The sequence below is a fragment of the Gossypium raimondii genome, chromosome 9, assembly GCF_025698545.1.
Source record: "Gossypium raimondii isolate GPD5lz chromosome 9, ASM2569854v1, whole genome shotgun sequence".
Lineage (NCBI taxonomy): Eukaryota > Viridiplantae > Streptophyta > Magnoliopsida > Malvales > Malvaceae > Gossypium > Gossypium raimondii.
The window spans coordinates 39665882-39682315 of record NC_068573.1 but is presented as its reverse complement, the minus strand read 5'-3'; the positions used below and the strand labels follow the sequence as shown (position 1 = coordinate 39682315).

General features: G+C 32.4%; 2 protein-coding genes across 2 annotated transcripts; one reads left to right on the top strand and one right to left on the bottom strand.

The window, feature by feature from the left end:
• The first annotated feature begins 237 nt into the window (after positions 1-237).
• On the top strand, positions 238-2628 carry LOC105799621 (uncharacterized). Its single transcript, XM_012630287.2, has 9 exons — positions 238-401; positions 503-622; positions 714-781; positions 1315-1423; positions 1495-1563; positions 1691-1748; positions 1908-2143; positions 2239-2290; positions 2385-2628. Exons 1-9 carry the CDS (start codon positions 399-401, stop codon positions 2450-2452), a joined length of 783 nt encoding a protein of 260 aa, XP_012485741.1. The 5' UTR covers positions 238-398; the 3' UTR covers positions 2453-2628.
• A 1083-nt stretch (positions 2629-3711) lies between these two features.
• On the bottom strand, positions 3712-6093 carry LOC105799622 (protein LEAD-SENSITIVE 1). Its single transcript, XM_012630289.2, has 3 exons — positions 5927-6093; positions 5742-5815; positions 3712-4595 (listed from the first exon to the last, which is right to left on the bottom strand). The coding sequence occupies exons 1-3, from the start codon at positions 5944-5946 to the stop codon at positions 3922-3924; spliced, it is 768 nt and encodes a 255-aa protein (XP_012485743.1). The 5' UTR covers positions 5947-6093; the 3' UTR covers positions 3712-3921.
• Between the last annotated feature and the right edge of the window lie 10341 nt (positions 6094-16434).

The following is a 16434-nucleotide window of genomic DNA, read 5'->3' as shown; positions in this document are numbered from 1 at the left end:
AAAATTTTCAAAACCTCAACATCAATATTTTGATAATATCTACTTTAACAATATTTTTGTTCTTAAAATATTCATTAAATTAAGTTTTTAAGATTATCGTACCATATTTAGTTGTACATAATTAACATAATTTAAGATGTTGGCAAGCCTTGAAATGGAATCTAAATAATAGGTATTTGTTATTCGAGTCCAAGACCCTTGTTTAAACAGCCCAGGTTCCTGAATGAAGCACAAATTTGTAACCGACCAAAACATCTTGCAAACAAATACCCGACCCGCATTTCAATACCATTTTCACCCTACCTTAAACCTCCATTTGTTATTTTACAAAAAATTTTAAAGCCCTAGACAAGGGTTTTCACTCGCTTCTTTGAAATAAAGATCAAGTCTTCGTCGCGATGGTTTGTTCGTTTCAAGTTCACTCTCTTTCTTTTTAAAGAAGTGGCTGCAATGGTTAATTTTTGTCGATGTTGCTAATTTCTTATTTGATTTGTCTGTTTAGCCGCAAGGTGATTACATAGAGCTACACAGAAAGAGGCATGGTTATCGCCATGACTTCTTCGAGAAGAAGCGCAAGAAGGAAGCTCGCCAAGTTCACGAGCGTTCCGCTAAGGCCCAGAAGGTCTTTATTTTCTTAATTTTCCCTTTTATTTTGATTATTTTCTCTTTTCTTTTTCGGGGGTTTATGTGCTAATTCATTTGTTTCTCTGTAGGCCCTTGGTATTAAGGGTAAGATGATTGCCAAGAAAAATTATGCTGAGAAGGCCCTCATGAAGAAAACGTTAGTTCTATTTCCTAATTATTATTTTTTCTAATTTGGATTTTTCCATCTTTTTTAGTATGTTTTAATCCAATTAAAATCTTATGGGAATGATGTTCTGTTTTGCACTTAAAAATTTGATGATAACTTGTCTTTTTAATAGTTTTTCAGATGAAATTAGATTCTGTCAATTGATTGACTTCATGGGCTAAATTTATTGTGGTAATGCCCATAATGATCATATTGTCTTCCATTAAATCAATGTCTTATTCATGCCCCTTATTCCTAGGAAATTAACATGACTGTTTTCCATTTTCATGTTGCTCACAATTTTAAATTTTCTTCACTCGGTTGGTCCGTAATCGCCTATTTGTGTGTACTGTGAAAACTAAATGCCTATCGTTTCTAAGGCCAGTTATGGAGTCATGAAATGGAACTTGGGCCTGAGACAGTGAATTTATTTTTTTAAGATGTTAACACCATAAAGCTTTTGCTTTGGGTCTAGACCTTGTTAACCATAATAACTAGGAATTAATTCTGCATCACATCAACAGATTGGCCATGCATGAGGAATCGTCAACTAGGCGCAAGGTTGATGATGAAGTGCAAGATGGCGCTATTCCTGCATATCTTATGGATCGTGAAAACACCACACGTGCAAAGGTATGCTGACATATGAGTTTGATGGCACATGAATCCAATCATCAATACATGTAACATTATACTATGTTTAGGTTCTCAGCAACACGATAAAGCAAAAAAGGAAAGAGAAAGCTGGAAAATGGGAGGTCCCTATACCCAAGGTAAAAAGATTCTCAAACTTTCTGTTTGTTGCATCTCAATATGTGCTTTCTCAGGTATTTTTTCTGTTTCTGTATTTTATTTTTCTTGTAACTACAGTTGTTTGACTTCTTAAGTTTTGACCTTCAGGTAAGGCCTGTGGCAGAAGATGAGATGTTTAAGGTGATCAGATCTGGTAAACGAAAAAGTAAGTATATATAAATTGCTTCTTCCTCTTTTTATGCTAACTTTACTTGCACAACATGAACTTTTTTGTATCTGGAGTTGGATTGCACCAGAGGAAAGGATAATGTTGGATTTTTATGAGAAATTCTTGTTCTCCTGTGTTAATTTCTTTCTCTTGCAGCTAAACAATGGAAGAGGATGGTCACAAAGTGCACATTTGTAGGACCTGGTTTTACAAGAAAACCTCCCAAATACGAGCGTTTTATCCGTCCGTCGGGGTTGCGATTTACTAAAGCTCATGTCACACACCCTGAACTCAAATGCACCTTCAATCTTGACATCATTGGGGTGAAGAAAAATCCCAATGGTCCAATGTATACCTCTCTTGGTGTTATGACCAAAGGAACAATCATTGAGGTTTTTTTTGTCATTGTTATTTTTTTTTATATATATTTGGCATGAATTCTGCTTGCGCGAAATTACTGATGTCCATATTTTTATGTTGAATTCAGGTGAATGTAAGTGAATTGGGTCTGGTCACACCGGCTGGGAAAGTTGTTTGGGGTAAAGATCCTCTCACTATTCAAGCATGATGAATAAATATCCTATCTTGCTTTTTTATTTTAATGCTTGTTCCTATTTGGATTTCCGAATGCAGGAAAATATGCTCAAGTAACAAATAACCCAGAGAATGATGGTTGTATAAATGCAGTTTTGCTTGTGTAAGCGGTTTACAACAGACATTTCAAATTTGATAATCCAATTCATATCAAGTCTGCTAACTTTCTCTCTTTTTCATTTTTTTCAGTGTTAGATTTAGATTTAGATATTTCAATGCTTTTGAACCAAATCTGTTTATTTATAAATCTGGGTTTATAAGAGTTATGCCTTTTCCCCTGGTATATGGTACGATAGAAAGTGATCAATTCCTAAGGAATTTAATTGGTGATAGAATGATGACTTTCTAGATGCTAAAAAGCATATAAGTTTTTGGGGACAATTATCATTTTTTGGTATAATATCACTTTGTCCACCACTTGACGACCTCTAGTTGCATTTGTTTGTTGCCTTATTTCATCAAGGATACTTTGATTGTGTCTATCGAGTCTAATACCTTCAAATGCTTAAATACGGGCCCATGTTTTAGTTCTGTTAAGTAGTCCTGCTCAAAATATCCCACTGCAACATTAATCTTGTAATCGTAATCCGAGTTTGAAGCTACGACTGCATTTTAAGGTTCTTACAAACAACATCAATCTCTAGTTAGCCTTGCCGTTTCAAAGTTATTATCTCCTGCCCTTAACGAGATCACTTTTCAATTACTTGTTCTAAATTGAGGTGTGAGTTCCAACATTTTTCATTCAAATCGAGTAAAAACTTCTTGCTTCCTTAGGTTCCAGGTGATTTATATTCAAACCATTGAAAAATCCATTGCGGAGTTGTGTTCAACAAGAAATGTTGCACAGAAAATGAACTGAAGGCCGTGCAAACTCACATTGGACAAAAAGTTGTTTCATTTTCCTTGTTATAAGAGAGAAAGATCACTCACACTAACAGATATTCTAATAAGTTCATCTTTTGCGGGAAGACATGGAAAACTATAATTTGAGTGGCAATTTTAATTTCCACAATTTCTTCCATTCGACTGTTACTAGTACAATCTCCTCTTAAGCCATTGCCCGAAAAGAGTTTATTGAGGATTCTCCTTCCGGATCAAATTTCCACACCCATTTATTAAATCAATATTTACTTCAAATACAATTTTAACCGTATATTAATTTTGTTATAACTAGTGTAGTAATTGGGAAATATCAAATTAATATCATATTTATGTAAAGAATTTTGAAAAATATCCCAACCATGGATTTACGTTTCCTAAGAGATTTAGGTTCCATTACCAAATACTCATTGAAAGAAAACCAGACGTCACCTTACAAGATGTTGCCATACGGGTGTGTCCATAATTTGTGGATTAGAAATGCTGATAAACAAATAAATTATAAACTCCTTATATAAGTCGTCATTATTGTTGCACAAATCACTACATATCAAGGGCATAAAAAAAGCCAACTTTATCAAGCAAACCACCATCTTAATAATAAAGATGCAAACAGCAAATGAAAGATATGGAAATCCTCACAACGCGTTTGAAAGATCAGAGTTTCACCGGATTAAAAACTTGGAGCAACAAGATGCTAATGGGCAGTGGCTGCCAAATGTTGAGGTTCAATCACCTGAAGCAAGCCGGCTGCCAGTCTTCTCGTAAGATCCTCCACTGGAACTTTCACTGCATCCATCCTTATGCCGATATCAGCTGCATATCGACTTGCACAGTACATCCCAACTGCTGTAGCTGCCATACCATAAATGTTTGTAGTAACAAGGCGTAATGGAGTTGACAACACAGCTGCAAGAGGGCCTCCTATAATAGATATTGCTTGACCACTTCGTCCAACCGAATGATCCAGAACGAGCAGCCCAGTTTTGCAATAGATTGCAAAATCCTCACAGTTGTTCTTGAATACATTATAGCAACCAAATCCATTTTCGAGCAAGTATTTTGCTCGATGAACCACTAAATCATCCGGATCAGTGACTGCAAGAGTGCAGGTTCCACCTCTTGCTTTTGCAATAAAGAGAGCAGGGCTGACTGCATACTCGAAACGATACAATATTCCACCAGCAAGGAAGCAGTCCAAGCACGAGGAAACAACACCATTACCTTCTTCAGGTGGAGTGCAGGTAGGGCAATGCAGTTGAGATTGAGCTGGCCCAGAGCTTACCAGGATGAGATCAAGCACAGTTCCTGTACCAAATTCTTGGCCACGTCTTGTAAAATGGATGACCGTATTGTTTCCAACATAGATGCCTGTCCTCATACACAAGGAAAAAGATACAATTATTAAAATAATTCCAGCAAAATATAACTGGAAAATGAAAAACATAAAAGTAAACACATAACTCTTCAATAGATAATCTGAAAACATACTCGATAACAGAAAAATATATACCATTCTGAATTCGTATCATAATCTCTATAATAGCAAAATATTTACCATTCTGAACTCATACGTATCATTTCTACCTCCAAATGCATTCCAACATCTCCTATTTTGCAATACCCGATCTCAAACTCAAAATTACAAGAACCATGAAATAGATAATTCAATCTGGTCGTTCCTCTATATACAAAGAACTTCTTAATAAAGTAGTTCGTTAGAGCATCACTGCAAATGCAAAACTATTTCTAGAAGGTAGAAAAACTAACCAATTCTATTCATATAAATATAAATATAAATATATATTACATTTGCAATTGATTCACACACCCTGACAAAAGCAAATCATTACCTACTCACATACCATAAACAAGGCTGCTCCTATGATTTGAACCCACGATGTGGGTTTTTAAGGTAAACATCCAGTGCCATTAGGCCAAGAGCTGAAGTTCTCAAATACAAATAAATGCGGATAATGCACTGCCACTTACATTTAAAATAGGATTTGGTAACAAATGCGCTGAAGTCACTCTTAAGGTCACAATATACGGTAATATCTTTAACAAAATGATTGAAAATGATAAATAATGTTACCAGTTATTGCATTTCATAGAACGTCCATTACAAAAATAGAAAGTGCCATGGGTTAGCAAAATCCTTGAAACTATACAGTTCTTTAATTACGGTTATACGATATAGGATGGATACCAGAGTACCTAAGCAGGCTAAGCATATTATAGAATGGTCCTACTGCTTAACTAATAAAATATAGGTTTTCAAGAGGAAAGGATCTTCTGAGATAAAAGCATAGAAACAGTGCTTTTCAAACGCCAAAAATTGGCCAAACGCAGAAGGAAAAAAATTCAGCTTTTCTCAAAAGCGCTTTTTGTCCCAAAAGTTTAACATATACTTCCTTAACCATCAGATCATGCTTAAAATTCAATTCAAACCCACATCCACAAATAGAAATGCAAACTATTCCCCAAAAAAGGAAAGGGTGGAAGTAAGTAAAGAACCGTGATGGGCATAAATATAAGCAGTCCTCCATGAATAAATGTGATCCCCTGGTTTCAGGCTCTTCTTATCAATTCTGTTTTACCCATTCGTTAACATGAAAGAAGCAAAATGATTTTGAATCAGTTCAGCATACCAATCTTTAAAAAACAAAAACAGATGAACTGCAAAAAAAGATAAAAAGAACCTGTTAGAAAGCAGCCCCATGCTTTTTCTTCTTTGGTAAAACCAGATCCGGATATTGTAATTTCGAAAATCCGGTTCGTCTTCTTCTTCCTGCTTTGCTTTTTAAGTCTCGTTTTTTCCCTTTTTATCCGAATTCCCGTAAACTAGATTTACGTGTAATAATCGTTAAGATATTATATTTATTTTTAAACCGTCTATCCCTTAACCATTGATAAATTTCTTTTCGCGTAAGTGTAAAAAGTAATCAAACATTTTTAGAAAAAATTTATTAAGCTCTATTCTGTTTTAGATACTTAAATTTTTAAAATGCATTAAAAAAATCCTTAAAATTTTTTAAAAAAAGCAATTAAGTTCCTATATTTTTTTACACTCAATTAAATACTTGAACTGTCAAAATGTATCATTTTTCGCCACATGTCATGCGCCGTTGCGGCACGTGATGGCTTTAACTGAAAAAAATTGGGGATCGTTAATATTAATGGTCAACAGTTAAATTTAATAGTTAAAGGGCATTTTAATGCATTTTTATAATTTTTTTATGATTTTTATGAAATTTTACAATTTTTTATATTTTTTACGATTTTTATAAAAAAAATTCTAATTTTTAAAAAAAATATTTTTTTATAACTTTTATTATTTTTTTTATTTTTATAATTTTTTTACCACATGTCACGCCGTGGTTGTGACATAAGATGACTTTAACTGAGCAGTTAACTTTAACGGTATTGTTAAAGTTAATGATCAAATGACATTTTTGATGCATTTCATGTACTTGATTGAGTGCAAAAAAAAAAGGGCTTATTTTTTTATTTTTAAGTTTGAGGGTTTTTTTACATCTATAAGCCAATTATTTTTTATCGTACAATTATAAAATTATACTATTTGATTTTTATTCTTTTCAATTACTAGTCATTAAATTAATAACGAAAAGGTAGCTTAAAATTAATATAATAGTAACTTTAATTTTCAATATTCATTTATTGTGTTCATTTAGTCTTAATTCTAAAATTTGTAATTCTAATTTTAATTCTAACATTTATACATGGTATAATTTAGTTTTTTTGTAGTTTTGCTATTTTTACGACATTAAGGGTTAATTTTAAAAGAACCAAAAAATAAAAATTATTATCTTAAATTTTTGGTGTTTTCATTTTTGGTATATTTTTTATCAAATCTAGTGGATAAATTTGTTTCTTTTTAGCTTTTTAAGTAGAAATGTCACAAAGAAAGAAAACTATAAAAAGTCTAAATTACACAATCAGTAAATGTTGAGGTTAAAATTTTAAAATCAAAACTAATTTGGCATCTTGTATAAATGTTGAGTTTTAAAATTGATATTATGTCAAATTTAAAATAATCGTTTCATCTTTTCATTAGTCATTTAATGGATGGTGGCAAAAAAGACAAAATTAAATAGTTGAATGACTATTTTATAATTTTCATAAATAAATGATGAAAAAGAAATTATCAATAGTTTGGTGGCTATCAATGTAGTTTACCCAATTTTAAAATCATTTCTTTATAATATGTTTGATATTTAAAAATAAAAAAATTGTTTAACATAATTCATGGCAATTTTTTCTAAGAGTTAGGTGTCAACAACAAAATCTAACTCCAATCATGTTTTGATAATTTATAAAATCCAAGTTTAAAAGACGTGGTTATTCGAAATCGAATCAAATTTTATTTTTATTTAATATATAATTAATTTTACTTTTGAAAAATAATTTAAAAATTCTTGTTTTTAGGAATATAAACAATATTTAAAAGTTATAAAATAAAATTCATTTTATCAAAATAAATTTAAAATTTAAAATAAAAATTAAACTACATTTCATTATTTAAAAATTCAAAAATCTAATTAAACCGAACTGATATCACTTTCAAAGAAGATATAAGTTGTTTGGGAACCTAGTATTGACTAAAACTTCATTTTAACATAAATCGTCTGTTGCTCTATTATCACCATTTCACAAATCATTGGAACTTTAGTTTTTATTAAAAAATTATTTTCATCGTTTATTATGTAAATGTGTTTAATAATGTTATTAAAATTTTAACTAATACAAAAATTCAAAAAAGTGTTAGAATAAAAAAAGTAAATAAATAACTATTTATCACTTAATTTTAAATATATTTGAAATAAATGATAACTTTTTCTAAGAAAACAAAACATTTAAATAATCCTATTTAAATTTTGTTCAAAGTGGTCTAAAATAATATAAGATATTATATTTAGAAGATTAAAATTGCAAATAAATATTTTTCAAAAATTAAAATTTAATTTTATGAAACAAATAATTATATTTAATACTTAAAATTTATTATATAAATTTTAACATTTAAAATTTCAACTTATAAAATAACACCTTAATTGATTGAATTGCAATACTTTCTATTAAAAAGTGAATGAATGTTTATATTTTAAAATAAATGTTTTAAAATTTGCGTATCCTTAACTGACGTAATTTAAGCTTATTGAATTAAGTGATATTAAATTAATATATTCTTATTTTTTTTTATCGCATTATAATTATAATTATTATTTTATGTATGTTATGAACACAATACATATACGTGTGGCGAACGTGTACGCAGTTAATAGCAGATTGTTGTTGCTGGAATTTAAAGTTTTGCTTCGACTTTAAGAAAACGAAGGGCGACCGCTCCAAAAAAAAAAAGTAAAAAAAAAACCAGAACGACGGCGACAGCAGACAGGTGTTACTATTACGTGTCATCGAACACCGGTTTCCAATCTACAGTGAAGTTGAAAGCCTTTTTTCATAATTAAATTAGAATTTTAAATTAAAGTTTATTAATAATTGTTATAAAATAAAAAATCAGAGTAAACAAAAAAAAAGTGGGAAAGTAAGAAAAGTAATATTTTATTAATTAAATAGAAATTTTATCATTTATTTCTAATAAACATTAGAGTCTTAATGCATCCAAACTTACATTGATTTTAATGGACATCTATTTAAAATATTCATAACTCCCCTTGAATATTTATAACTAGATAATATGCTTTGTTAAAACTTTATTAAGATAAAACTTATGGAAATAAAATAAAATTTGGGAAAAATATACATATTTATAGTACGCATAAATGATGTCTCATTAAAAAGTATATAAAAAAAAGTACAACGATATTTGACTCCCTCATGACAACATCACATGATATATAATAATGTTAGTTTTCAAATGACCACTTAAACAGATTTCCTAAACATTCATATCATCATTTTTTAATATTACGAGTGAGGAAGAACTTTGGGAAATATATTTTGATCTTTCTAGAAGTTCCAGCAACAATCATAACAAGTGTTGATCATATTCTTTCTATATAATAATGCATATGTTCAATCATTTTAATAAATATTTATGCAAATAGATTGAACAATTTCCCAAAAATGATATATGCTTCTAGCATTCTAAATCATTTAAGGACTTTAATATAAATTTTCACTATATAGCGATTCATATAAAGGTTATAACAACAATTATAAGATATTTGTCAAATCTTTCATGAACTACCAAACTAATAAAATATCTAAAAGTTATTTCATCCACCACAAAATAACATATTATATTTTCATAATCAATGTTAGGGCTTAAAAAACCTTTATACATTTAGATACTTATTTTGTTTTCAAAAACTACTCATTTATACCCCACTAGCTTTGTACATTTAGATGTTTGATTACTGGTCTAAAATTTTTCAAATTTTATTCTACTTGAATTGAGTTTTTCCATTTTGGCCAATCCATTTCATATCTATATTTCTCAACAAATTTATTCAAGATCCTCATTTCCTTTTATTATCTTAATAATACTATTATGCGTGCAAAATTGTTGTCAATAACTTTTCGTTCTTGATTCCTCATTTTCTTGTATTAACTTAACTTATTGAGATATATTTATTTTCATTATTTTTCTTCAATTTCGGTACTTGAATCGCTCATAAAGTTGTAATAATTAGTTATATTTTGAGTTTCTTCAATAGCATCGCCTCCACTATTATGATCATATTGATTTATTATTTTTTCTACAAGAATGTTCATCTTTGGAACCAATTAATTTACCACATTTCATGCATGGATTACTTTCATTTATTCTAATAGGTTGTCCTATTGGGACTTCGACACATCAATTGATATATATACTTGGTTATTCTCATCAAGTCAGTGAATACATTTGGCAGTTGACTTCCAATAAAGTGAATTATCCTTTTTAAACTTCTAATTTCAAATAACTTTCTACGAGTATCTAAATAATGATAATTCATTGCAATTAATTATTTCATCCGGCTATTATCATTTCTCTCCCCTAATGTTGGGAAAATTATCAAATTAAATAGTAATCACAAATCATGTTTTAATTGAATATCCAATTTATTCAACACATTTAATAATACAAGGATACTCATAACTAATGTATGTTCTCAACTTCCTTTGAATACTCATTTTGTGCATTGTGGTGGAGCAACTTAAACATAGATCGCACATTCAAAAATTCTAAAATGAGTTATATTTAACTCCAGACCAAAAACTAATTGTAATGGGGAGTATTTATCACAACTTAATGGTACGATGCCTACAAGTGCTGATTTATATAAAATATCACATCCTTAGACATATTCAAAAATTATGTTCTAAAAAGGATATGGTTCAACTACTAATTGGAGGCATTTAATTATTAACACCATTTTATATGTATAAACATTAAGCTTTATGATACTTGCTCATACTAACAATCTAGCTTATAATAATCATTGAAAGCCTGAGTAATGGACTCACCAACATTGGCTAGAACCGATTGCATAATCTGAAAGTTTTATTTTTAAAAAAATCATTAAACAAGTAATCTCACAAACAATTGATTGCGAGTTGATAACTTATTGGGAATTATCCATATTTATGGAAAATCAAATATATGGGTATCAAATAATAGAAAGTCAAAGATATGGGTATCAAATATTGGAAAGTCAAAGATATGGGTATCAAATATTGAAAAGTCAAAGATATGGGTACCGAGATATTGGCATAATAAAATCTGAGATATTTGCAATATATGGTCCCTAATTGTAAAGTGACTTTGCAAATTGATCCCTGAACCTCAACTATAAATAAGCATGACCATCTCTCATTCTGTATCTCAAACTTGCCATTCTCTACTTAAGGCATTGTTTTCTCTCTCTCTCTTTGTAAATTCTCACTTGTATTTTGGAGTGAAATATATTTAGTAGTGCCCGAGGACGTAGGCAAAATTTGCTGCACCTCGTTAAATTATTGTGTTCTTTATTGTATTATTCTGCATGAATTGTGAGTGTGATTGTAGTGATTTATTGTGCTATTAAATTACAATTGAGGGATATTCTGGCTAGGAAAGACCTGGTACTTAAGCGATCCTTGTGATCCACCTCTCTTTCCTGGGAATTGAACTTAGTGTGATTTTTTAGTACAATAATTTTACTCATTTACACGCTTCCGCACAACAATTGGTATCAAAGCTAGATTCGTACTTGGGGAATACGATCGTTCACGGCACTGTTCACGTACTGTAGTTGGGATTGAGGAGAAAAAATAGAAAAGGCATCGTCATCAACAAAGACTACTATGACCAATGCGAAATTTGAAGTAGAGAAATTTGATGGTACCAATAATTTTGGTATGTGACAATGTGAGATCCTGGATGTCTTATGTCAGCAAAAAGTGGATATAGCCCTTGAAGAAAAACGACAAGATGGATGACAAGGAGTGGGCCAAGATCAATAGACGGGCATGTGGAACAATTCGCCTATGTTTGGCCAAAGAGCGTAAGTACTGTCATGAGGAGACATCAACAAGAAGTTGTGGGATACACTGGAAGAAAAGTTTCTAACAAAAGTCTTGAAAATAGGCTTTATATGAAAAGAAACTTTATCGATTCACGTATGCACCCGGTATGTCGATGAATGACCATGTGAACTCATTCAATAAAATTTTAGCAGACTTGCTAAATTTGGATGAGAAATTTGAAGATGAAGACAAGACATTACTGTTGTTGAATTCTCTTCCTGATGAATATGATCATCTTACCACCACATTGCTTCATGGGAAGGATACAATCACATTTGATGCAGTCTGTAGTGCATTGTATAGATCTGAGACTCGAAAGAAAGATAAAAAAGATCACAGAGATACAACTACAGAAGTCTTAACAATAAGAGGTCGTTCGCGCAGCAACAAATCTGGTAGAAGGAGTAAGTCCAAAGGGAGACCTGCCAAAGATGAATGTGCTTTTTGTCGAGAGAAAGGGCATTGGAAAAAGAATTGTCTAAGTTACAAAAGGGTAAACTATTTCTGATGCATGTGTAGCGGAGCATGATGATGAGTCAGACTTTAGCTTGGTTGGCATGGCAATGGCATGTCATACAGATGAGTGGATTTTGGATTCGGGATGTACTTACCATATGTGTCCTAATAAGGACTGGTTTTCTAGTCTTAAAGAACTAGAAGGTGGAGTTGTTTTTATGGGCAATGATAGCGCTTGTAAGACAATGGGAGTAGGTACAATCCAATTGAAGAATCACGACGACTCAATTCAAGTCTTGACAGATGTTCGCTACATGCCTAGCTTGAAGAAAAATCTTATCTCATTAGGGGTCCTAGAATCTAAAGGGCTCGCAATCACTTTGAGAGATGGATTACTAAAGGTAGTAGCTGGGGTATTGACGGTGATGAAAGGCACAAGAAGGAATAATCTTGTACTATTTAAATAGAAGTACAGTTATTGGATCAACATCAATAGCTTCTACGAAAGATGCAGATTCAGAGGCTACCAGGTTATGGCATATGCGATTGGGACATGCTGGTGAAAAAGCTTTGCAGAGTTTGGCGAAGCAAGGCTTGTTCAAAGGTGCAAATTCTTGCAAATTGAAATTCTGTGAACATTGTGTTCTGGGCAAGCAGACGAGGATAAAATTTGGTTCAGCAATTCACAATACAAAAGGAATTCTGGACTACGTTCACAGTGATGTGTGGGGACCTACTAAAGTGGCTTCTTTGGGAGGTATGCACTATTTTGTTACTTTTGTTGATAATTATTCAAGAAAAGTATGGGTGTATCTAATGAAAAGGAAAAATGAAGTTTTGGATGTATTTTTGAAATGGAAGAATATGGTAGAGACCCAGATTGGTCGAAAAGTCAAACGACTTCGATCAGACAATGGTACTGAGTACAAGAATGATCCATTTCTACAAGTATGTCACGATGAAGGCATTGTACGACACTTCACTGTTCGAGATACACCACAACAGAATGGGGTGGCAGAACGTATGAATCAGACTATACTGGAGAAAGTTCGATGTATGTTGTCCAATGCTGGATTGGGCAAAGAATTTTGGGCTGAGGCAGTTACATATGCGTGCCATCTAATTAATCGGTTGCCATCAGCTGCAATAAATGGAAAAACTCCTATGGAGAGGTGGGCTGGTAAACCTGCTATTGACTATGATTCTTTACATGTTTTTGGTTCCACTGCATATTATCATGTAAAAGAATCTAAGTTAGACCCAAGAGCAAAGAAAGCATTATTCATGGGTATAACTGGTGGAGTAAAAGGATACTGTCTCTGGTGTCCTGATACAAGGAAAATTATTTTCAGTAGAGATGTGACTTTTGATGAATCAACCATGATGAAGAACAATGATTCACAAAAGGATAACACAACCAGTGGCACTTTGCAACAGGTGGAGCTTAAAAAGGTTAATGATGATCCAGCTAATATTGAAGGAACAAATGATAAAGAAGTTTCGACCCAAGAACTTCTACAGCAACATGATTCAATTGCATATAGAAGGCCAAGAAGAGAGATTTGTATGCCTGCTCGCTTTGATGATATGGTGGCCTATGCACTTCCAATTGCAGATGATGATGTTCCTTCTACTTACACAGAAGCAAGAAGTAACCCTGATGGTGTAAAGTGGAAGCAAGCTATGAATGAAGAAATGCAGTCTCTTCATAAAAATAGGACTTGGGAGTTGGTGACACTACCCAAAGGAAAAAAGGCAATTGGATGCAAATGGGTATATGTAAAGAAGGAAAGATTTCCTGATAAAAATGAAGTTCGATACAAGGCTAGACTGGTAGCAAAAGGTTACGCTCAGAAAGAAGGAATAGACTACAATGAAGTATTTTCTCCAGTTGTGAAGCATTTGTCTATTCGGATTTTGCTAGCCTTAGTTGCGCAATATGATCTTGAACTAGTTCAGCTCGATGTGAAGACCACATTTTTACACGGTGATTTGGAAGAGGAAATCTATATGACTCAGCCAGATGGATTCAAGGTTGCTGATAAAGAAAATTGGGCTTGCAAACTGACAAAGTCGCTTTATGGATTGAAACAATCTCCGAGGTAGTGGTACAAGCGATTTGATCAGTTCATGAAAAGGCAAATGTATACAAGAAGTAAATTTGATCATTGCGTGTATTTTCAGAAGCTACAAGAAGGGTTTTTCGTATACTTGCTCTTATATGTTGATGATATGTTGATAGCATCTAAGAGTAAAGTTGAAATTGAGAGATTGAAGACTCAACTCAACCTTGAATTTGAGATGAAAGATCTAGGTGAAGCTAAGAAGATCCTTGGCATGGAAATATGTAGGGATAGAGCTCATGGCAGAGTTAGTTTGTCTCAGAAGCAATATTTAAAGAAGATACTATAGAAGTTTGGCATGAACGAGCAGACTAAAGCTGTAAGTACCCCGTTGGCTTCTCATTTCAAGCTTTTTGCACAACTATCTCCTTCAACAAATACGGAACAAGAATACATGTTACAAGTTCCGTATTCTAATGCAGTAGGTAGCTTGATGTATACAATGGTGTGTACAAGACCCGACATTTCACAGGCAGTTAGTATAGTGAGCAGGTATATGCATAATCCTGGAAAAGGACATTGGCAAGCTGTGAAATGGATTCTACGGTATATTCATAAGACCATGGATATTGGATTACTGTTCAAGAAGGATACTACACTTGGTAAAGGCGTTGTTGTGTACGTTGATTCTGATTATGCCGGTGATTTGGACAAACGGAGATCAACCACTGGTTATGTGTTTACTCTTGCTGGAGGACCAATAAGTTGAAAGTCTACACTGCAGTCTACAGTTGCGTTGTCAACCACAGAAGCTGAATATATGGCTGTAACAGAGGCTGTAAAGGAAGCTATTTGGTTACAATGTATGGTTAAAACCTTGGGATTGGTTCAGGAGCATATTAATGTGTATTGTGATAGTCAAAGTGCTATTCATTTAGCAAAGAATCAAGTTTATTATGCACGTACAAAGCATATCGATGTACGTTTCCATTTTGTGCGGGAAATTATTGATGAGGGGAAAATTCACCTTCAAAAGATTAAAACTGCAGATAATCCCGCAGATATGATGACCAAGGTGGTAACAACAATCAAGTTCGAACATTGTTTGAACTTGATCAATATTCTGCATGTTTAACAGTTGAAGAAGGCACTATCAAGTGTTGTTGACAAAGGCAGAGAGAATTGTGTGAAGATAAGATTACTCGAATCAAATCTTCAAGGTGGAGATTATTGGGAATTATCCATATTTATGGAAAATCAAATATATGGGTATCAAATAATAGAAAGTCAAAGATTTGGGTATCAAATATTGGAAAGTCAAAGATATGGGTATCAAATATTGGAAAGTCAAAGATATGGGTACCGAGATATTGGCATAATAAAATCTGAGATATTTGCAATATATGGTCCCTAATTGTAAAGTGACTTTGCAAGTTGATCCTTGAACCTCAACTATAAATAAGCATGACCATCTCTCATTCTGTATCTCAAACTTGCCATTCTCTACTTAAGGCATTGTTTTCTCTCTCTCTTTGTAAATTCTCACTTGTATTTTGGAGTGAAATATATTTGGTAGTGCCCGAGGACGTAGGCAAAATTTGCTGAACCTTGTTAAATTCTTGTGTTCTTTATTGTATTATTCTGCATGAATTGTGAGTGTGAGTGTGATTGTAGTGATTTATTGTGCTATTAAATTACGATTGAGGGATATTCTGGCTAGGAAAGACCTGGTACTTAAGCGATCCTTGTGATCCATCTCTCTTTCCTGGGAATTGAACTTAGTGTGATTTTTTAGTACAATAATTTTACTCTTTTACACGCTTCAGCACAACATAACTCATATGCGATTATCTTGTAGATGTATCTACTAGTATCATATCAAAATATCCCCTTGTTGGATAAAACGGCCCGTATTTCTTTCAGAAAGGTAAGAGGTTCAATCTCAACTTTTGCTAGGAAAGTTTAATAAATCTTATTTGAGAACAAGCAACACTTAATAAGTGAAGAATTTTCAAGTTCTTTAATAAAATTCCATGTAAATTCTTATATTGTCGCATCACCGGGATGGTCTAGCTGATCATACCAACTAATATACTATTTACTATGCAAATGATTCAACGATGCTAATATAAACTTTTGGTTGACCATCTCAT

Bases quoted from the DNA above. Each gene is read 5' to 3' on its own strand.
- LOC105799621 (XM_012630287.2), top strand. The intron at 1,424-1,494 runs GTATGCTGACAT...TACTATGTTTAG, and splicing joins AAAACACCACACGTGCAAAG to GTTCTCAGCAACACGATAAA. The intron at 2,144-2,238 runs GTTTTTTTTGTC...TGTTGAATTCAG, and splicing joins CCAAAGGAACAATCATTGAG to GTGAATGTAAGTGAATTGGG.
- LOC105799622 (XM_012630289.2), bottom strand. From the start codon at position 5,946: ATGGGGCTGCTTTCTAACAG. The intron at 5,816-5,926 runs GTTCTTTTTATC...TGGGTAAAACAG, and splicing joins ATGGGGCTGCTTTCTAACAG to AATTGATAAGAAGAGCCTGA. The intron at 4,596-5,741 runs GTTCTTTACTTA...GTATGAGGACAG, and splicing joins TTATATTTATGCCCATCACG to GCATCTATGTTGGAAACAAT.